General features: G+C 36.0%; 1 protein-coding gene across 4 annotated transcripts in view; it reads left to right on the forward strand.

The window, feature by feature from the left end:
* The window catches only part of RBPJ (recombination signal binding protein for immunoglobulin kappa J region), a 148,532-nt gene extending 128,483 nt beyond the window's left edge, over positions 1-20,049 (forward strand). For 3 of the 4 annotated variants that reach the window (XM_018068055.3, XM_018068079.2, XM_029962115.1), the window contains 8 exons: positions 4,255-4,420; positions 5,517-5,691; positions 7,158-7,295; positions 7,481-7,593; positions 9,730-9,870; positions 14,013-14,168; positions 15,090-15,193; positions 15,868-20,049. In XM_018068055.3, coding sequence (XP_017923544.1) covers positions 4,255-4,420; positions 5,517-5,691; positions 7,158-7,295; positions 7,481-7,593; positions 9,730-9,870; positions 14,013-14,168; positions 15,090-15,193; positions 15,868-16,183 — 1,309 coding nt within the window. In that variant the 3' untranslated portion in view covers positions 16,184-20,049. The remainder of the gene's footprint in view (positions 1-4,254; positions 4,421-5,516; positions 5,692-7,157; positions 7,296-7,480; positions 7,594-9,729; positions 9,871-14,012; positions 14,169-15,089; positions 15,194-15,867) is intronic. The other variant, XR_001920084.3, reaches the window with a different exon arrangement.
* Positions 20,050-23,536: the final 3,487 nt, after the last annotated feature.

A 23,536-nucleotide genomic window follows, 5' to 3' on the forward strand; every position in this document is an offset into this window, starting at 1 on the left:
CACCAAACGTCATCCTACCTTATTTCCATCGGTAGTACTGGAATTTACTTTACATAAATTACCTTACTTATTTTGGGGAGGTGATTTTTCTCTTTTTCTCTTTATAGTTATCTGAAAGCCAGCCTCTCACATGAACACTTACATTCCTATTTACATTGGAAATATTTCATTAATGAGAGAACCTGTTTCCAGCAGTTATTTTATACATATCAAAGAGACTTTCTTTAATTCTCTGTGAAAATTAAAAATATAAAACAAGTGATAGTTTACTCACCGTATATTGGATAGAAAATTTTTAATTAATCTCTCCTATACATTACTTCCTGGAACTGTAAATATGAAGTAAAAGGCCTTGGGACTTTACTTTGGACTATACTTGTCTCTGCCTGAAGGGTGAATAAGAGCCTGTTACATAAGAAAATCCATTCAAACTGTGAATGTCCACACTCTTCTTTTTCATAGTTTTAACCCAATTTAAAATTTTCTCAGCTCCAAAAGTTTGTTTCTTTGTTCAGTAAGTCATAGTTTTTGAGGGGTTTTCTCTGTGGTCTAATTTTAAAAGAGTGCTTTAATTATTGTGGCTTGTTTCCTCTTCTTCAATGGGTTACAGCTTATTTCTTAAAGGTCTTCATTGCCATCTAGTGGCTGTAGATTTTCAGAGGACTTGGTTTAGAATTAAGCTGAAATGAGAAAGGATATGAAAAAAGTTTGGGGTTTTATATTTCTTGTGTTCCAACCAGTAAGATAAATATGAAAGAGTACATGAGGAAGAAAGGTAAATATGTCACATGTGCTTTATGGTGTTATAATACTTGGAATACAAGGGGTTTTCTTTTTTCAAAGCATTGCTGTGTTAATAAAGATTGGTATTAATTTTTAGTCTGTGTATAACTTCTTCATCAGAAATAGGTTGTTAGAAGAAAATTAGTGGGATATGTCTGTTAACACTGAAAAGGTCTTGTATTGTCATTTTGGTTTGAAAATTCAGAAGCTCTGTGGTGTGTTACTTGAAAGCTTCTTCCCCCCAAAATTGCATATCTTAGACTTAGTTCCTAACCTGCATTTGAAAAGTATTGTTCTTAGAGGACCATGGTCACACTTCCCTAATCTGGGATGGCAGAGTAGTTTAGGCCTCTGCTTTGCTCTCTACAGTACTTGGGCATGGTCATTGCCCTCACTCGACCCCTTGATCTAATAAGAATGTGACTCCTGCTTATCCTGTTTCTTCCTCACACCTCCCCCAATGTTTTGGGTTTTTTTTAATGTTACCACGGTTGTCTAAGTAGAAATTTTCTCAGTGTAGTGCTGAAACTTCTTTCTTTCTTTCTTTGGTTTTCTGTTTCCCTAAAAAATACTGAAAGTTGCAGCAACGAGTAGGTGAACTTCCGAGTAGGTTTCTAACAACAGTTAGGGTATTTACATCTAGTCGTGGGGTGATATGTAGAAAGTAAATATACGTGTTGTACTTTTAATATGAACTTTATGGTCTTGACCATTGTAATTGCACTGTCTCCCTGACAAACATAAGTCCTCTTTCAGGTAGAGAAACACTTGAGGGAAATTAAGTCATCTGTTGTGTTTGAAATAAATGCCGTTGAAAAGTAGAAAATGCATTCCTGGTTTTCAAATAAAAAATTTGTAGTAGTAAGGGGAAGATTTAATCAGCATATAACAGAAACTCATGGTGGGCTTAAATATACCCCTACTGTATCATTCAATGTCTTGATGAGGTAAACTGCAACAGAGGTCAGCTAGCAGAAGATAAGAAGCAAAAGGCATAATTGCAACCTAAAAGGGATACACAGTGTGTGCTGTTTAATATTTACTGCTACTCACTCTATTCATGGTGATTTTCAAATTCCAGAATCTCTATTCTTAGAGCAATAATATTACAATAACCCATTCTAATGTCAGATAACTACAAATTTTAGCTTTATGACTAATGGCTGGGCTAGTGGAAGTATTCTCATGTGCTGCTACTGTGGAAGTGTTATTTTTGTGTTGGTTTATTGCGTAGTCTCTTGACAGGTCATCAGGAAACATCTGCTCTGCAAATTGGCGAGTTTCTGCTTGTCACCTTGGTTCTCTGTGTCCTGCATTTTCAGTTGGAAGAAAAAGATTCTAGAGCTTTCATATGACCTGTGATTACCCCAAAGAATGAAATACAAATACTAAAAACTGATGCAATAAGCACATGAAAAAATGTTAATTGTTAAACTTTGAATAGATTGTTTCTACAAGTGGCTTTCTCTTAGTTCATAATTCTCTATTTATCAAAATTTCTATGCTTCAGAACAGTGTGAAGGCAGGAAAAGGAGCAAATAATTAAGTCTTTGCTGAAATGGATTATCAACATGGAGGAAATGTAGCATTTGTTTCTATTTGTTTAGAATTAAGTTTAAAAAGCAGTCTGGGGAGCAGTTTCACGAATTAATTTGGGCACCTCAAAAATGCAGAAATTGTGATGTCACATAGTGAGCTACTTTCTACAGATTCTCTTTTATAAGTTGTCTTTTTTTCGGACCACAATACTTTTGAAAGACGTTCACAGATATTTGAGCTGAATGGATACTGGTATAGCACCCATTTTGCTGTGTTTTACATAGGATGATTGCAAGTGAAAAATTTTGACTGCAGGTTTATTGTCAAGAAAGTAAGTTTGGGGGTTTTTTTGCCTGCAGGCAGTAATTTTTGTTCATTAGCACTGAGATGTTTTAAATAGCCATAAAACAAAATCTGGTTGTTTGTTTCTTTGACAAAGAATATACATTATTTGTGTCCATTAACTGAAAATACTACAAATATTTTTAGTTGCTTATATGAATTCCTGATATTTACATTTCTTTAATTATGTTATTATTAACAGTACTTTGGTTTCACCTGTTAAGGATTCTGTTACTTAGAAGGACAATTTTGTATCTGTTAAATAAAGGTATTTCTGCTGAATAGGTGAGATAAAGAAGTGATTTAGGCTGGATTTTTATACTGAGGCTGACTTCCACTAATGAAGGTTTGTATGGTGTTTAGTAGAAGTAACAATTGTACAAACATTTAGTATTGGAAAAGACCTTTAAGATCATTGAGTTGAGCCAGTAACCTGGCACTGTCCTCTCCTGCCCAGGACTCCCACAGACACTTTAGAAACGGAATAATTTTATCCTCTGATCATTTTCCTGTGACTCAGAGCCTGCAGTTCAGTTCACCCACGCCCTGATCGCTCCTGCCTGCTGCTGTGGCTGCCTGTGGTGCACAACTGGCTGCTGCCCCGGCATGGGGCCTGCTCTCTCCGCCCGGAATTCAGTTGTCCCAAGCCAAATTAAAAAAAAAAAAAAAAAATCCTTCCCACCTATGCAAGGTAGGAGTCAGTGCAGGATTTCAGAAATGCCAAGTTAAGCACTACTCTCTAATTTGAAACAAATAGAATAATAAAAAACTTTTTCAGGTCCCTCTCCCTTCACGCCTCCTTATCTCCCTCACAAGTGGATGTACTCTTCCTACTTTTTTATCTTTCATCCTAATGAAATGACGATAAAAACACTGCAGCTGTTCACTAACTAAAACCAAACGTTTTCACAATTTGGGCTTTAACAATATACAGAAACCTCAAGACCAATGCATTGTATTATGCTGAATTTGATTTTGAGCATGTTGCTATGTGTAGACTCTAAATGGGTTGCAGTCAGTGCTGCTGAAGACTACTAGGTCTTATCTTCTGTAGTTACTGATGAAGATTAAAAAAATCATTTAATCCTTTTAAAAATTGAAGAGAGGCTTATGCATGGATGGAATAGAGTCCCTCCTTGCTAATGACAAACCACTAAATGTTTAGGAATAGTAGTCAGCAGTTGTCCATTAAATTAGTGTGTGGAACTGTTCTGTGTATGTTAATCGCTGCATCGTGTTAAGCACCTACAAAAGCAAATTACTGTAATAACTTCTGAGGCCTTTTTACTTACTTTCAGAATCTCTTTGTAAGGGTAGAAAGCATTTTCATTTTGCAGAGGCGCAGACTGTCATATATTGAACTGGAAAGATACTCAGTGACAGTGCATCTACTGCTGAATTGTCCTTGCTTTTTCCCTTTTTTTTTTTTTTTTTTAAATTTGCGTTTTAGAAAACCTTCAAGGCAAATGAAGGGGATGCCTGTACAAACTCAAATGCAAAGTGTGAATGGGCTAAGAAAGCTTTGGGTACACATCAGTTTGTTTTTCTTGAAAGCAGTGTGTAATGCTATCATTTGTTCCTCATTTTCAGGTTCTTTTGTCCTCCTCCGTGTGTGTATCTTATGGGCAGTGGATGGAAGAAAAAAAAAGAGCAAATGGAACGGGATGGTTGCACTGAGCAAGAATCACAACCTTGCGCCTTTATTGGGATAGGAAACAGCGACCAAGAAATGCAGCAGCTGAACTTGGAAGGAAAGGTAGAAGAACTGTAGTAAACCACTCAGATTACTGAAAGGATATTATAGCTACATGGTGCATATTTCAAGGAATGCCCTTGCTTATTTTTGGTAACTTTTCTTACACTATAGCAGATACTACATAAGTGGTTTAAAAAAAAATCCCTCGAAAATATGTAGGATGGTTGAATAGGTGGATTTAGTTCATAAGGTCATAACAAGATACTAACCTTTAATTTGTAGGTTCTTGCTGCAGAGTCAATAAACTGTTAGGTGTTTGGTAGGCATCAGTGTCTAACTGAAATCTGCTTTCTGACCCAAACTCCATGTCCCTTTCCTTGCATGAATGGAAGTGTCTGAACATCTGCTGCTAGAAGTGGTCTTTAAGTCCCTTTGCATAAAAATACTATTAAAATACTGTCTTAAAAATTTGGTAGATTGTTTTTTACAGTGGTGTCAATTGCTTACAAGATTTTTTTTTTAAAGGTATTTGTGATGAATTAAACAGTTGGAAACTAGCAGCACAAGTGTTCATTTTAGCTGGTTGTTTTATTAAGCTGTATTTTATAGCCACCTAGTATTTCCAGCACTGTCTACCAGAAATGCTTCATATATTGCTGAATAGGAAAGAATAATAAAAGTTCTTTTTGATATTTTTTGAGCTTCTATTGTCACCTAGCATAAACACTTAGCCAAAAGTAACTTTCTCATGTTTCAAAACCCAGTCTTTCCCATCCTTTCAATAAAAGTTTGTCTCAACACATTTTCTGCACAGGTAGCCTCTTGTGCATGCCCATTGTAGTGTCTGTATGGCTATACTCAAATGTAATTTTTAGCGGTGCTCTTAACCCCTCAGAGATGGCTTTGACACAGTTATGGTCTCCAATCATGTTTTCCAGTTGTGGAAAACTGTAAAGTAATGAGGTTGGGTGCTAAACTTCACAAAGTTAAACAGTAGTCATAAAAGAAATCCATAGGGAAGAGATGGAAAAAGCAATTTCTGATATGCTTTAGAAATTATTGTATCATATTTCCTATTTGTTCATAATTAAATATACATAGTTTCTGGAACTGGGTTGACTTGAAAGAAGAAACAACAGTGTGTTTTCACCTACAGAATTATTGCACTGCCAAAACCTTATACATATCAGACTCAGACAAGAGAAAGCACTTCATGTTATCAGTAAAAATGTTCTATGGCAATAGTGATGACATCGGTGTGTTCCTCAGTAAACGGATCAAAGTCATCTCCAAACCATCTAAAAAGAAACAGTCACTGAAAAATGCAGACTGTAAGTATTTTACAGGTTTTTTCTATATGTAGCAATTAATTTTGACTCCTACTAAATTTTTATGTATTCTGATGTCTGATTACAAAGTAAATACAAGGAAATTTTCAACTTCTGTTTTTTTTGTTGCATTTCAGAATTGTACACATCAGCTTATTTTAATATATTCCAATATAGATAGGTTACACTGTTGAGTTTTATGCAGTCACAGCTAATTATTTAGTAAATACAGAAGGTCCACCAGAAAACCTGTATTCTGAGAAATGAATCCTTGTAGACAAGTGTATAAAGACTGTTCTACCTCAACTTTCCAAGCTTTTGGATCTGTTAAGCTGCTGTGATCTGGTGCTTAGGATATTTTGATCAGTATCAAAGAGATAGTGATAAATGAGTAGCGTCACGTTACCCAAACTGCACTTCCTTACATCACAGCCACCTTCTTACTCCTTCATGCCATTTTCATGTTTTTATTTTTGTTTTGCATTGTTCCTTTTAAGTAGTTGGTTAAGAAATCTGTATGGTGATGTTTCACCCAGATATTTGCTTACTGTGTTTTTCAACTAACGGTATCTCTGGTGCTAATGTATGATTTGGAACATTTTTGCTTCTCCTCCAGCATTTTTTGCCTGCATACCACTGGAGCACCTCAAGAGATACCCTTTTTTTTTTTGTTTGTTTTTCTCTTTCTCTTCACTAGTGCTTTAAAAGGCTCTTCCATCTGTGTTGGGCTGGAACCCATTCACCTATGGAATGTGGATCTCGGGGCCGCTAGCTTGGCACATGACTAAAGGCAATCTGTTGCTGTGCAGTTCACACCCGTGGGCTCAGAGTATGCACTGTTGAATTTGTATTCAGACAGATAGTTTTGATGGACAGTGAATATGAACCAAGTAGAACAACAAGCCCATTTTGATGGCAAAATGTTAGTTGCTGATTTTTTTTTTTTTAGGGAGCAAACTTTGCGTTTCTCTCTCTTGAATGATCAGTAAGTTCAGATCCAAGAACATTTCAAGTTGCATGGTTATAATTTGACATAGTTACATCCGTCTTTCTTTCAATTGCTTGTGATTTGTAAGAATAATTTTTCTTTATACTTCAAATATACTTCAAATGATTGCCGAAAGTTGTCTAAGTACTTCGCAAGGGCAGGCGAAAGCTTCTGCTCAAATAATCAGTTGTTGGAGAAGGAGTCTTCAGCTGGCAAGCACTGGCCCATTTGGCTAAGTGGCAAAATCCTATGAGCTAGCATGCCTTTGGAGAACAGACACTATGTTTGTTATCCCACTTGTATTTTGAGTATTTTTGGTCTGTCACAAATAAAAATATTTCCTAAATTACCAATATTTGAAAATTATTTCTTGATTTCACGTATGCTTCAGTTTATTTTACAGTATTTGTGACTTTTTGTTACTTTTCTATGTAATAATGAAGTAATTTTATGATCTCAAGTCTGTATATGTTCCTTGCAGTATGTATTGCATCAGGGACAAAAGTGGCACTATTTAATAGACTTCGATCACAAACAGTTAGCACCAGATATTTGCACGTAGAAGGTGGTAATTTCCATGCCAGTTCACAACAGTGGGGAGCGTTTTACATTCACCTCTGTAAGTAAAAACAAAGCAATATATCTTTTCACTTCCCTCCCTCCATCCTCACAGAAAAACATCCTGCATATTAATTGCCCATATGCAGATTTTTGTTACTGAATATATATATTTGATGTAATAGTGTGATGTTAATTGTTGTTCTTATCAAAACAAATAATTCTGAAAATTCCTGTTTCATGCAGTGGATGATGATGAATCAGAAGGAGAAGAATTCACAGTGAGAGATGGCTACATTCATTATGGGCAGACTGTCAAACTTGTATGCTCAGTTACTGGCATGGCACTCCCAAGACTGGTACAGTTTAATTTCTCCAATGCTGTAATTAATTTATAGATAGATACTTAATGTAATTCCATAGTTGGGTTCACATTGTTTACAATTTTTGGCTTTTTATGTTTCCCTTTGTTAATACATGTTTTATATGGAAAATGGCATTCACTTTAATGAAAACATCTTTTTATATCTGCAGATTAATTCTGTAAACAAAGATCAACTTGTAAAATAAGCATAGGATATTTTTCAGAATTCAAGCCTGCCAAAGTAGGTTAATCTGTCTATTTTAAAAACAGTATATCCCCTGTACCGAAGTACTTGAAATATTGATATTGAATGGATGAGTAAAATATTTGCAGCCAGTAGGACTATTCCATGTGTTGAGTTCAGCACAGCTTTAAAATTGCTCTACTGATTTGAATCTAAAAGCGGTTCTGTGTGCTCTTGAGGATACATTAGACCAATATCAGCTTCCAAAAACTTCTTTTAAAATTTATTAATACTATGAATATTAATATGAAACATGGGAAGTACCTTTGAGATGACCAGTTAAGGTTTGTGAACCAAAAAAAAAAAAAAATTACTTCTGGATACACAGTAGCAGTTTTTATAAGTAAAGTTAAGTGTAATTACACATTTTTTTTCTCCTTTTCTATGTGCTTAATGCCAACCTAAGTGGAATTTTATGTGACTGATAATAAATAATGCTTCTTATGAGATCTTCTGTGAAATTGTGGTTTGTCAGCCCATTATGAATTACATACAAGGCTTTCTCAATTCCATTTTTAGCTGGAAACAATCTGTAGAATGCACCAATGTAAAACCAGCCTTCCCTACATTTTACTAGGACTGTAATGAGAAATTCTCTCTCAATATCAAACTTAGATAAAAAAGAAGATAATAGCCTGCTCAGTGTAAATGGGACAAAATGATAATTTCAATAGATTTTCTTTTTTCTTAAATCGCATTGTTTAATAGTGAAGTCCAGACCTGGTTACTACTGATCTGATGCAAGCAAATGAAATTCATTAACATAATGTCACTTTATTTGTGGGCTTCCTGTTAATATTTTCTTATTGCTTAAAGGAGATGCCATCATTTATTATTCCAGAAGCCTTATTTGCAAGTAGAAATAGATTAAAACAAATTAGGCTAAAGGTTCCTGTTTGTTTGCCATTGGGAACATTTGTCATATGCCTTACAGGACTGATTGGAGGTGATGTGATTAAAAGGTAAATTGCAGATGTTTTATAGGCTAATGCAAAGAACTTTGAAGGAAAAAGTTAACCTTGAAACATAATTATTATTATTATTATTATCATCGTCATCAATATAATACCTTTTACTGTCATTAGAAATCCTAGAGGACATAGTTGCCTTTCTGATTGTCAGCTTAAAAATCTGCAAGCACATAGCTGCTACTGATATTGCATAAAATTAAGTATTAAACTTTTTTCTGGAAGTTGATTAAAATTACGAGCTACAGATTTTCCCTGACTGTAAGGGAGTAACTTTTTTAATTTTTAAAAATAAATTGGTAAAACAGATCTGAATTAAGTCAGCAGATTTTTTTTTTCACTGAACTTCTGGATGTAAGGAACAATTATTCCTTGCAGTTGTCTTTAAGTAGTATTTTATGAACAACTACTGTTAAGATACACTGTAATTGTTGTGTTTCCAAAACTCTAAAGGTGTTGAGATGTGCTTAAGTTAATCCTTATTTTTAACTATTCCCCTTTGGCAACTGGTTTGCCACAGAATGTTGTTGATCCTGTCAGTGTTGGAAGCTTCTGTAGAACTGTATTAATTATTAAAAATAGTAATTAATAATAAAAATAGTAAGATAATTAATAGTTGCTTTTCTGCACTGACAAATGGAACAAAATTAGATTTTGCTGAAGCTTCAACTTTTTTCCCCACTCCTATAACAAAGATAAAATATATATGCATGTAGCACATTGAAGTAGTACTGAGTGTTACTTCAATGTTGTGTTCTTGTTTCAAAAGCATTGAGAATTATGAATCTAATATTGGTATTAAAACAGGAGGCACGTAAATGTAAAAAAAAATTACCTTTCACTTCCTTTATTTTCAGTACATATGTAATAAAATACAGAAATTGTCCTAAATATATATCTGTACTATTTTCATTCACAGATAATTCGAAAAGTAGATAAACAAACGGCGTTATTGGATGCAGATGATCCAGTATCACAGCTCCATAAATGTGCATTTTACCTTAAAGACACTGAGAGAATGTATTTGTGCCTTTCCCAGGAGAGAATAATTCAATTTCAAGTAAGTTATTTAAAACTCTTTCAATAGACGAGAAGTGTGGTTGCAAAGTTTTCCCAGATATTCCCAAAATATGTATGAATACCATTTTTCCAGTAGGTTTTAAATGCAAGTCTGATACTTTGTATTGAAAAGAGAGGATGGAAAACTACAAACTTCATCTGTCCCTTTCCAAATCTGTTTTTCTTTCCTCAAAACCTTCTTCCATGTCTGTCTAGACAATGAATTCTGGTTTCTCCAATAGAAAAAAATGGAAACGCACTAGGAAGTTGTGCATGCAATCATGATATTGTGGCTTAACATGTTGACATATGCCAGTGGAGTTGCACCACTCACTTGTGTGTCCATTTCTAGTTTACAGCAAATAGGAAACGATACAGTCAACAATAGTCTTGTTTCATGGTGAACTCAGCAGTTGCCATGTCTTGCTCTTGGATGACAGTGCAAACGTAGACAGCTGTGGCAGTTGACCACAGTAACTTATAAAGCCACAGAAACTTGGATTGTCTGTAAAGAATATAACTGTCTCAGAAATATTTTTTTTTTCTCCAGCAGATGGGGAAAAATACTGGATTTTAGTCTCATGTGTATGTTAGCATGCTTTTAGCAGACTTTTTCAGCGTGGTAATTCCTGCCAGACTAACAAGACTGTGTCCAAATTCAGGACTAACTATTGCAATTTTCTTTAAATATGTCAGGGCAGCTCAAATAGCAAAGGGTGTTGAGAGATAATGCTGTGCTTCAGGAAGATGGGAAAGACTCAAGACTTCCTCAGAACAGCTGTAGCTTCTTGGGTAAGAAAAGTAGAGGTAGGAAAGTGGAAGGCTTGGTAAAAGTTCACTTGACTTCTGTCCTGAATTGGGACAATGGAACTAGAATATGAAAAGCTTTGTTCTTATTTCAGTAAACATATTCATGTTCTGTGGTTCAGAAGGTGGTTTGATCTATTGTTTCTACCCACAGCACACGGCAGACATATATCTATTAATATACTATATGATAGTATATAGTATGGTATAGGAGAAGGGACCATCATCAAGAAGAAGACTGTGAAATGGAAATTACAATAACTCAGATCAGCCTTACTATTTAATCTTTCTCAGAGTACTTTATGGGAAGTGCTGAATGAAGAAGCAGCTCCTGCTTCTCTGACAGCTGCCTTAGCTTAGCATCCTGGAATTGCCTTTGGGACTATCAGTACATCCTACCACTCTTCAGTTTCTGCAGCACTCATGGAGCCCAGTCTGATAAGAGCTCTGAACTTTCCACATGGGTAGGAGTTAGATAAAAGGACAACCCCCTATTCTGAATTCTTTTAGTGGAGTTGGTACCTGCTACTTCTACTTGCTGGCTAAAATCTTTTGTCTTGCACATTGGGCTGTTACCATGCTTTGGTAAGTGAAATTACTATGAACAATAAACTCTTTCTATCAATGTCAGGAGAGAAATTCTATTTTATCTGATTTTTATTTGGATTAGAAGACAAAGACCAGGGAAACAGCATGTGTAGTATCTTTCACCTGCCTGTTCTTAAGCATTTGCTTTTGAATACTGTTGCTGTAGTAGGAATCTAGGCAAACCATGGTCACTGTAAAAAAAACAAAAAACCCCCAAAAAACAAAACAAAACAAAAACCTACAAACCCCCTGAACTTTTCTTTAGGGTGACAAATCTCCCTTAGGTGAATGGAAATAGCACTATATTTAACCTTAGAGGCTTAAAGCAGAGAGGCTGTAAAAAGTTAACAAGTGAGCATGAACCTTGAAATCCAGTTGCTGAAGTACCAACCAGATCTTTCTTTCAAGACACCCATGTGTTCTGGAGCATAGAGAAAGAATATAAATAATGCCTTACAGGATCAGAGCACATTCCATGTCTCTGTCTAACAGCAGCAATAGGAGTTGGTGCTCATGGGAAGCAGGTGGATGTGGTTGCTTTATGCAGTCCAGTGCAGTTATACTCTACCAGCATCCACACTGCTTGTACTAGGTGTTGTTAGAGGCTGCCTCCCTGATTCTATTTTTAGTATCATTTTGTAGATTTGTACATCAGTTTGATTACTTTTGAATGTGCTGATGTTCTTTTTCTGCAGTGAACTGCAGTGAACTTTCTGCAGAGTGGCAGAAAGTTCAAGAGGTTTCCTGTCCTTTGTGTAGTAAACTTTTGCTGTATTTGTTTTGAATGATGTAACGATTTCTGTGAGTGATTCCTACTTCCAGTGTTGCAGGATTTAGTGGGCAACAGTTCTGCATTCACTTTAGCCGTCAACATCTTAGTTTCTTCTCTCCTAGTTGTACAGTCAGTCTTCTCAATTTCTTTTCGTAAGGTCAGCACTCCTTGGTGAATTTAGTTGCCCTTTCTGTCCCTTCTCTTTTTTTCTGCATGGCTTTCTTAGACAAGGAGACTGTAACTGCACACAATATTCCAGAGTTAGATGAACAAAACATCTACACTGGCAAAATAACACCTGATAGCTTGTTCTCAGTATTTTTTTCTGATAGTGTGCAACATTGTGTTGTCACTCACTGCTGCCACTGCATGTTGAGGTGGCCTTTTCAGAAAACTGTCAGTGGCAACATTAGGAGTTGGAACTTCTGTCTCCATGTGGAGCCAGATCATGATGTTAAGGCATTTCAATCTTCCAGAGCCATCTATTGAGAAACTTTAGTTATGAAAGGAAAGAAAGGGAAGGAAGTGTCCCTGGAGGTAAACTACTGTATTTGGAAGTGGTAAAGAGGAATGTTTCTCTAGAATAGGACTCATAATCTTTCAAGGAGTTCTGTGACAGAAGTAATTAATGTGTTCCTGAAATGATTCTTGATGTAGCAGGACTTTGAGAACAAATTCTGTGGCATTTGCCTTCCATTTTGTGGGTTTAGGAGATCTGAAAAAAGTCACTCAAGGGTCTTTTACAGGTTCATTCATTTTTTTATATCCATAGTTTTATTTGTCATGGCTCGAAGTGCATCAGTCCGTGCCAAGAGGAATTGCAATCAGCCTGTAGGAAAAATGTCATGCTTCAAAATAGTACACAACAGTTCCTATACAACATATACAACAGCTCCTCTTTTGAAGTTGGACTAGTAATTTAGAAGCTCCATATGTTTCTAGTGGAAGTATCATTTTGATCTTGAGCTTGGAAGGATCTATAGTTACTATCTATGTTGCACACTTCCCTTGCAAGCTGTTTTCAGTGCTTTGTTACATGATCATACCAGAATGAAGACTCCATGTGAAAATTAGGCTTAGATTTTAACATCTGAACTGGTCAATTCACAGTAATTGAAGTTTATCTGACATTTTGAAGAGTGAAGGTTACGGTTACATACCCTGACATTCTTAAAGCACAATGGAGGAAAACAGAATTTAGGTATTAGAATTTTTGAGTCCCACTTTTATTCTGTGCCAGTATTTAACCTATACACAATTTCCTTATTGATTGCTAGGTGTTGTTGCTATTGTTCAGAGAGGCTTCTGTTGCCATAAGAAAAAGGTTCAGTGTATTTTCTATCTATGTAGATAAATATATATATGTTTACTAATTTAGTAATATTTAGAGGGCGACAGTAGATGATCTTTAAGGGGTCTTCCAGCCCAAGCCATTTTATGATTCTTTTATTCTAATTTGCAAGGTTGTTGTTTCAGCTTCTCTCCTATATCTTTGAACAAAGACTGAAATATAAGCTTGTGTTGTCATAATTTTGTGGATGTTGAAGAACTCTAAAAAAAAAAAAAGAATCTTGACCAGGTGTAAATCAACTAATGAAAAGTATTCCACTTCAGTCTGTAGCTGTTTTAGTCACTTTGCATTAATAGAATCAATTTTAAAGCAGCTACTTCTCATTACCGTAGTTTTTTGGATAATGGCTATTGAATAACATTAAAACCTAAAAAGTTGAACTAAAATAAAACTCAAACATAAGGCGAGGTGACAGTGTCATAAGTGATAGTTATGGTGTTCTCACAAATATTAGTTTTCTGTTAATTTTTCTGAAATGTATGTAACTGTTTCCTTTGTTAGAGGAAAACAGAAGGAAACATGTTTTTGCAATAATAGGTGTTATTACTGACTGAGTTGGTTTTTGGGTCTGTGATTTGATAGACGTGTCTACAGATCAGATCTAAAACTTTTCTTTATTTCTAAGGCCACTCCATGCCCAAAAGAACCAAATAAAGAAATGATTAATGATGGAGCTTCTTGGACAATCATTAGCACAGACAAAGCCGAATATACGTTTTATGAGGGGATGGGACCGGTCCATGCTCCAGTGACGCCTGTGCCTGTTGTAGAAAGTCTTCAAGTAAGTTTGTTGTTGGTTTTAATAAGCTCTTTTATGTTAGATTATTTTTGTCATACTGTTTTAATCATCGTGGTACCTTTTTGGAATACTGTAGAAAAACAGTCTTAATGGCTTTATAAGTATTAAAATTACTTTATGTTGTAATAATTTTTCTTACCTACATTTCAGAATACATGAGCCTATCCATCACAGGAATAATATTAATATTGCTCTATACAATAAGACTTTTATTTCTTAAAATACTGTGGTAGTGATATCCTTAAGACTTCTGTTTTGATTATTTAGAAATTGTTTTTGACTCTTAGACAATTATAAATCAAAGAGAGCTTATTAAAAAACAATCAGCATTCATCCGAGAAAAACTTAAAGCTCTCCTAACACATTCTCTGGAAGATTTTGTTCTCTGTTTTCAAAGCGTTGTTGGCATCTATTTCTTAAGTGGCCACTATCAAAACTTGGAAATTCCCTCATGTTATCAAGTTAATTGGCAGTACCTTTTGTATGTGTTATTTCTTTATAGTTCAGTTGTGTAGGTTGTGTGTGTTTTGACTTTGTCCAGCTGAATAGAAACAGCACTGATTACAGTTCTTGTTTGCATATGAAGATTTTGGGATTTCTTTGTTTTTTTGGGGGGAGGAGTTGTTTGTTTTGTTTGGGGGTTTTTATTCGTTTGTTTTGTTTGGGGGTTTTTATTCTTTTTTTTTGTTTGGGGGTTTTTATTCGTTTGTTTTGTTTGGGGGTTTTTATTCGTTTGGGGGTTTTTGTTCGTTTTTTGGTGGGTGGGTGGTTTTTTTTGGTTGTTTTGTTTTGGTGGGTTGTGGAGTTTTTTGTTTGTTTTGGTTTTCTTTTTTCCTAACGGAGGAGTGTTTATTTTTATTAATACATATTTTGGGGGGGATTTTCTTCCTTTTTTTTTTCCAGTTGAATGGTGGTGGGGATGTAGCAATGTTGGAACTTACAGGACAGAACTTCACTCCAAATTTACGTGTCTGGTTTGGGGATGTGGAAGCTGAAACCATGTACAGGTACGGTATTTTCTCTTACTTTCATGGTGATTACATTCTCCTGGGTGTTGTGAAGAGTGTATACTCATGTGTACACACTGAAGTGTATACTTTTCCATCCTGCAGAAAGAGATCTGAGCCAGCAGGCTCAGTATGAGTTAGCAGTGTGCCCTGGCAGAGGGGAGGGAGGGCAAACCACATCTAACTGGTCAAAAGAGGTGATTGTCCCGCTGTATTCAGCATTGGTGCAGCCTCACCATGAGCACTGTGTGCAGTTCTGGGTCTGATGGTTTAAGGATGTCCAGATACTGGAATGTTTCCAGAGGAGAGCAGCAAAGTTGGTGAAGGGATGGAAGGCATGTCCTACATTTTACGGGTGAGGACTTTGGGCTTGTCCAGTTTGGAGAAAAGGAGGCTGAGGGGGACCCCATTGCTCTCTGCAACTTCCTAAAGAGGGAAAGGAGAGAGGGAGGTGCTGTGCTCTGCTTCCTGCTGTCATGTGCCAGGATGCATGGGAATGGTTCAAAGCTGCACCAGGGAAGACTTAGATGGGACATGAGACAACATTTCTTTACCAAGAGGGTGATCAGACTGGAACAGGCTTCCTAGAGAGGTAGTCGATGCCCCAGGCCTGTCAGTATTTAGGCATATTAAATTTAAGTATATTCTGCTCATTGGACTCTCCTGTTTTCCAGATGCGCGGAGAGCATGCTGTGTGTTGTTCCAGACATTTCTGCATTTCGAGAGGGTTGGAGATGGGTCCGACAGCCAGTCCAGGTTCCAGTAACTTTGGTCCGTAATGATGGCATCATTTACTCCACCAGCCTTACCTTTACATACACACCGGAACCAGGGCCACGGCCACACTGCAGTGCTGCTGGAGCAATCCTCCGAGCCAACTCGAGCCTCATGGCTTCCAGTGAAACAAACACAAACAGCGAGGGAAGTTACACAAGTGTCAGCACAAACCCAACCAACGTCACATCATCTACAGCAACTGTAGTTTCCTAACTACTGTTGTTTGTCTGGACATTAACTGACTGTCATGTGCTACATTCAAGAGAACTGAACAATTTTTGTGGTTTCATGGGAAAACACCTTTCCATTTTAGGTGATACGAGCTGAACCTTGTTACCTGCAAGTGAGATCTTAAAAACAGAAGCCACGATAAAAAAAAAAAAAAAACAAAACAAACCAACAGCCGAAACATAAGAACTTTATTGAAAATCTATTTTTCAGCTGGTTTTTTTAGTGGGCAAGAAACAAATATGTGGCTGGGATACATGTTGAGCAAACTAGAAAACATGAACACAACATAGTTTTTATGGACCAAGGAACTTGTATAAGCTTTAGTATAAAAGGTACATTTTCACCATACCTTTTTTGTATCACAACATATAGTACACTTTTGTTACCAAATAGTTTATATTTTTTTTTCTCTGAGCTTTTGCTCTGAAGTATATTCAGGTTCCAAAGCCTGACCATGCTTGTATAATCTAATTACCATACTCTTCCAGTTTTAAAAAAAAAATATATATTTTTGGTCTGTGGCTGGAACTGTTCCTTTTTTTAAACTGAAGTCTTGTGACTTTTTATGGACTGAAATTGTTTTTATTTCAGCAAGTAGAACCTTGTAAAGGCCAGCATATTTTTTTTAAGATTATATGAAGTCTGTGCAAAAGCTTTAAAAAATGCCTCTGCCTTGCCTGCAATACATGCAATGTATGTTAACTTTAGTGCTCTGTTTTCAGTCATTGTTAATAGTTATTTCTGTTTTTCTTTTTTTAAATACGTATTTATAGTGATAATTCATGAGGTTCTAACATTACATGAGTTTTTTTCCTAAAGTGGCATCTCAAGCAGTCATATTAATGATTGTTCATGTCACAGGCATATGTTGGTGTTTTTGAAGGGTTGTTACTGGGTTACTCCCCCTCTTCCTTGCGCAGTCATATTACATCTGAAAATGTTTCAGGATCTGTTCAGGTTTTTCTAATCTTGTATATAATTTGTATTAAATGTAAGTTAAATGTTTTATTTCAAAAGTGGAATGTTCCCAATAACTTCATTTGGCAGCATGTCTTCTGTCTTGTTGGCATGTAACTAAAGTACCACGAGAAGTATGTGCTACAAATGGGATTGGTAGGTGATGCCCTCCATCACTTGAGAATCACAACAAGCATGTTTTTCTTCATACTGTTCAGTAAATTAGGCCAGACTTTCATGTAACACTTGTATTGAGAACGTGCTTTCATTGTGAAGTGATCATACCATAATAACTAGAAGTAAATTTTATTACTTAGAAATGGGCAAATAGAAAATCATAAAAGCACTATGAAGATGTCAACTCCTCCCATCTTTGTTTCCTGTGGGTTTCCCTTTCCCTGCCAACAGCTTGTGCAACATTCAAGTCTTCTCTCCATCATAAATTCAAGGCTCATTTGCACTTTGACTTTGTTGGTTGTTGCATTTTTTTTCTTTTTGACTTTGCCATGTTTTGTCCCTCTTTGTAGACCTGCCTGCTTCATTTGTATTTGAAAGTATACCCCATAGTTCATTTGTAGTCACAGAGCTAGGCATAGACTTGTAGGACAAGTTCTGATAGTGTGATCTCTTTAAAAGCCAAAATACAACTTTCATTACATGTTCAGCCTTTTCTGTACTCTGAAGCAAAAGTCACCACTGCTGTGTAAATGTGAACCTGTGGCTTCCTACAGCAGTGCATTGCTTACCAGCTTACCTGTTGACCATTTTCATAGGGTTTTTATTTCTGAACACTTGTTCCAGTTTCAACACCCACCACTGTTTAAGGCATCGACTCTGCTCCATATTTGCATACTCTGACGCTCCATTCTACTTGCTTGCTTTAGTGCTCCGTTGTGTATGAGAAGGATGTGTTCAAAGGAAGAGATCAGTTATAAAGCATATTTAGCAAATAGTAAAATCAGTGCCACTGTCCTCCTAAAATGTGCTTGTATTCTACCACAGGCCTTCATGTTTGCTATTCTGTTTTACAAACTTGTTCCCGTGACAGTCGTGATGCTGGTTCCGAGCACTAGTGAATGCTGCCTCACCTCATCTCCGTTCAGTGACCAAGGGCAGAATTCATTGTGGCCTTATCTCTGTTTTAAACTGTTTACTGGCATTTACTTGCAAATCTGTTTACCTTTGTATGTGCTATAAAATTTTGTTTTATTGTGTTGTGGCAGGAATCATTTCACAGTGTTTTTTGTTAGAAGGACATAGGTATCTTACAATATGGCTTAGTTCAAGAGCCACAGATTTTCATCACTAATTAGACTGAGAATGACAAGATATATATATCAGATTTAGAGGGTATTGAAGACACCGTGATATACACACAGCAGGCAAACCATAACAAGCCTTTTAACCTTCAAAGACTATTTAAAATGTCTTTTCAGAACTTGACACGTGCTTTTATACTCATTATTTTAAATTTTTTACATATAAATGCAATACTTTTTATATTCAGTTTCTTTACGTGCAGTAATTTTGCCCAATAGATATAATATTCCTTGACTTGTAAAGATTTAGCCTAATTTTTGCTGTTCTACACACTACAGCCAAGTGGGTCAAAAAAGAGCCTATTAAGTTCTGCTTACAAGACCATTTTAAACCCCATTTTTCCATTGGGCTTGTGGCTCTATTGTTACCAGTAGTTATCCTGTAGTACAGAAATGGTCTTCCAGGTCCTTACTGTTGTTAATACGTCCAGTTGTTCAGATATATTATCTTCCTGAACTTTTTTCTGTGGGGTGATATTGTTACATATATTGGCCTTGTGAGCTGTTAATCAATTTTCATTATATTAACGATATCTCAAGATTTTGATAAAACTACTTATAGAATGTTTCAGTATGAAACTCTTATAACTGTTCAAGTCTAGCTGTTAAGTCTGCTGTTAATTCTGTATACATAGAAATTGAGTCTGTGTTCAGAATGTTGTTATAGTTCCAACTTTAGGGAGACAAAGCAAAGTGAGTGCTCTAATTTAGCTATGCCTTTTCTTATTTTCTGTTGTTTGGAACTGCATTTCAGAATTCAACACTAGCATAGTCTTTAATAATCTGCTGCTGATGTTTTTCCTAATTATTTGCCTTGAGGGCATCCCACAACTGTGTTAATAATGGTATTCTGTACTTCTTTTCATTGCACAGACTTAAAAGATCAGAATGGTTACCTGAAAAGACATGAACTCAAGACATAAATTGGTGGATTCCCCATATACAAAATATTAATGCCTAGTGAAACAAATTACCTATTGGAAGTAAGCTACCCACTTGTAGATTAAATGACTCCATAGAGGTGTCCATCTTGAAACTAAGATGCTCTTCAATTATTAACCATATTATTTACTTTCTTTCAAAAGCAGCTGTGTTTATGAGTACTGAACAAATGTGTATACTTTCCTGTGCCAGACTTTTGACTTTGTTTTCAAGCACTGTACTGTGGGATTGAGTGGCAGCTTTGTTAGAAAAAGAAGTATATTAGGGTTTCTACTTAACCCTTTTAGGACTGAACAATTTCTTCCCTTTAGAAGCTGTAAAATAAATGATTAGTTCTAACTTCGTGAACATTCTGTCTGTGTTCAGCACTGCATTTGCCCCATCTGGAGGTGCTATGCTAATGTCGGTTTTTCTTAAATCCTGTAGCATGTGTATACATTCAGTCCTAAAAGGGTTATTTTTACAAACTGTGCACCTGTAAAGTTTCTTAGCAATAAAGGTAGAAAAATGAGCAAGTTTTTACCATAATTTTGTAGAATTAATTGCTCAGTTCCATATTTCATCAAGAAAAACCCTGCAATATGGGCAGTTTTGAGGATTAAATAAAAGTGAAATGTAAACCACGTAAAAGTGTTCTTGTCAAGTGTACTCTGTGTGTGCATGTGCATATGCTATCGGATTTTTTTCCTACAAGGCTAAAGATAAAATGTCATGTTACTTTTGATGTGACAACCATAATTGAACATCTGTATGATGATACAAAAGTACTTACAATTTGAGCAGGTGTTGAAACTTGCCATGTTTTTGTGGATTTTTTCAATGTTAACCAAGGAGTATGGTTTTGGGTTTTGTTTGCTTGGTTTGATTTTTTTTTTTCCCCCAAATGAACAGTGAGGTCATCTATGGAACCAGAACAACAGAAAAGAAGACCAACCCTGGGAGTGAAACGTCATCAGTAGTTGTGAGGCTGTGCGCACTGGACTCCACTTAAACGGGATATGGAATGTCCACCCAAAAATTTAAATTGGTTTCATTATTGCTTGTATTATTGCTGAAGTTAGATAAGAAACTGTTTTTTAATAATGTGTAAAAAAAAAGTTTCACTTTTTTATATAATTTATTAAATAAGAAAAAATGAACTGTGTTTAGTTGTTTAACTTTAGCAACTTTATTATTGCATCTAGTATACCTGACTTCTTTTCATCCTATTCTTAATTGCAGACTGTCTGACATTTCTTTCAGTTGGTTGATAACTAGAGCCAGAAGTCTTGCAAATAAGTTTATTTCTTGTTTTGGCAGAATTGTAGGGCTGTAAGGAACAGCTAGAAATTATGTACTCTCAGTTTGCAAGCACAAATGACACAGTCACTCGAAAAAAGTTTCTGAGGTCGGAGCCAACATGGCAGAGAGAGAATATAGAATAGTAGAAACCTACCAGTATTGGTTTTATATTAAATTAATACAAGAACTTCTAGTTTATCCATAAGACTGTGAAGGGTCCAAAAGGGGTTGTTAAGAAGGAGTGGCAAGAGAAAAATAAATCATTTGACTTTCAGGAAGGATTACAGATTTTTATATTTTTTTAAACATCTGCAAAGGTGGTTGCCATTGTTACTAAACCCTTAAAATAGTCAGAAACTCAGCAGTTGTGGTGCTTCTGCTGTTTGAAACAGGGACAGTATAGACAGATTACATCTCAAAATTATTTTAAGGACTCTCGCAGTTGTTTTCTGAAATGATAAACTGATTCTTCTGGAATAGAATAGAAATTAGATCTGAGGTTTTGGTAAACAGAACAGTCACTTGCTGAACTTCAGCATTGGTATCACTGGAATAAACATGGGATGGCACTGGTCTTAGACAAAGAACTACAGATATTAATAAAATCACTTCATCTAAACCTTGGCAATTAGCTACATAGATAGTCTCAATAATAAATCCTGGTAAGATCCAGAGTAGAAAATTAAAAGGAGAATGGTGGGAAATAACTGGGCTAGAGGAAAGGATTCACTTGGTGTTTACATTTAATACATGCCATTTCAGAACATTCGGAACTACAGAACGGGGTGAAGTTGTTTACCTTTCACAGTGCCCTGTTTAGACTGGAGTTGCTTCTGAGCAGGATAGAAAAAACTGTGTGTGCTCAATTCATGTCTCTGTAAAGGATATATATTTCTGATATCCAGTAGCACAAGCTTTTAGTGTAAGGCCAAAAGCATGAGGAGTTTTAGCCTATATTACTTGTTTTAAAATACTTTTGTATTGAATATCAACATTAATTATGTATGCTAAAGAGAAGTTCAGGCAATCTTGATTCTCTTTAGAAGCAAACTTGCTAACTGCTGTCTGAGAAGATCTGATAAAGTCTTGAATTTGACATCTTTCAGGTTCTGCATCTCCTTCAAGTATGGAAAGGGATGGTTAGAAGTTTGATGTTGTCTTTTTTGTGTGCTATTGGCTTTGTATTCTAGTCTCAGTTCCCTTACTTTCATATGTACTTCTCAAGATCCTAATTAGTTTGCAGTTTTTCTCAGAATGTGTAAATTTTGCTGCATAATTTAGGCGAGGAGTGTTAAGTAAGGTGAATTATAACTTTTGAGACTGCATGCTGCCATCGGTGCTGTTGTGCTGTGGAGTGGGGAGAAAGCAATGTTAGTTGATTGTTTTGTAAGCTGCTTGTAGATACATGGAATGGATGGTTCTACAGTCCTAGCCTTAATGATCTACAGGTCTATCTTTGAGGATGATGCATGTAATTTAGAACAACGTAAAGCTGCCTGTGAATCTGTCTGAATTTAGAAATTCTTTGCTTATTATTTATCTTTTAATTATATTTCCTGTTGTGTTGCTCCATCATTTATGTTCATTGAAACCATCAGTCTTTTTCGTTCTATTTGCTGATTTGTTCACTGGGAAATTTGTCTGTTTCCACCTCTGTGAATCCCCATGGGTGTGTTCACAGGCAAGGTGGGGCCCTCCTTCTTCATGCTCTCCCTCCATCTCATCTTGCTACTTTAGCTTCTCCTGAGAGACTTGACTTTGAGGCCTTTGACATACAAATAACCAGTAGCAACCGCATGCTGTGCCGTTGCTACCGTTGCTGTGCCAATACCCTATGACATTTAAATAAATTGCTGTCCATTGGCCATCTTTTACAGAAGGAAGGATTTTGTTACAGAAGCTGCAGCCTTGCGGAGCATATCATCAGAATCTGTCTAAGAGCTCCCTAGTTCTGTTTGAAGAATAACTTCAACAGTTGTATAACAGAAGCACAGATCTCTACATACTATGTTTTCTGTCTTGAAATTGTCTGTTTTAATAGTCAACTGGTCACAAAAGTAGAATTAGTTCTTAAATCTCCAAGTGAGTTTAATTCTGATCTGAGACCAGTGCCTTTTTTTTTTCTTTGAGACAGTTTGTTCTAGTGTTTCTTCTTGATTTTGATAATTCTAATAAAATTGTACCTGGTTTGTTTAGAGCTAATCCAGCCAAGGTATCTGTGCTGTTAAATGGGATGTGATCCTCAGATCCGCGTTGGAGTGTTCATTGCATGTGGCAAACATGACACCAGTGCCTTCCAGCTTGATCTCTATCCAAGACAACTTTGCATGATATTTCTGCACATGCAGTGTGGTTGCAGAGTTTAGTTTGGTGCTAATTATAAATACTTCTTTACCTGCATAAGCATTTCTTGTGCAGCACTGCCTAGATATCCATCCATACAAAACAAAATCAGATAACACAAATAGTTGGTTTGTATCTTGTTAGCTTCCATTGTTCCCTTCTGTCTCGACTAATCTATTACTAAAATTATGTCCTTTTCCTATTCTTGTACTTTTCTCTGCTTGTTGTTCTCTGTTGGATATGATTCAAATTCTGTTTTAGTTCTATCACTGCCAGCAATTCTACTTTGTGGAAATTGGGAAAGGGCAGCAGAGGATTCATGATGATTGAATTTACCGCCTTAAAAAATATAATTGGAAATTCCCCCAAAATGTGAGAGATTCAGCAGCGTTTTTAGATTTTAACATGAAAGAAATCATTAGGTTAGGAAATGGTGTATCTGATTTTTAATGTGCTTGTATGTTGGTCTTAATGGTGTTTCTGTACTTTGCCT

This window comes from Manacus vitellinus, unplaced genomic scaffold, assembly GCF_001715985.3.
Source record: "Manacus vitellinus isolate BGI_N305 unplaced genomic scaffold, ASM171598v3 scaffold_0_pilon, whole genome shotgun sequence".
In the NCBI taxonomy this organism is placed as follows: Eukaryota; Metazoa; Chordata; class Aves; order Passeriformes; family Pipridae; genus Manacus; species Manacus vitellinus.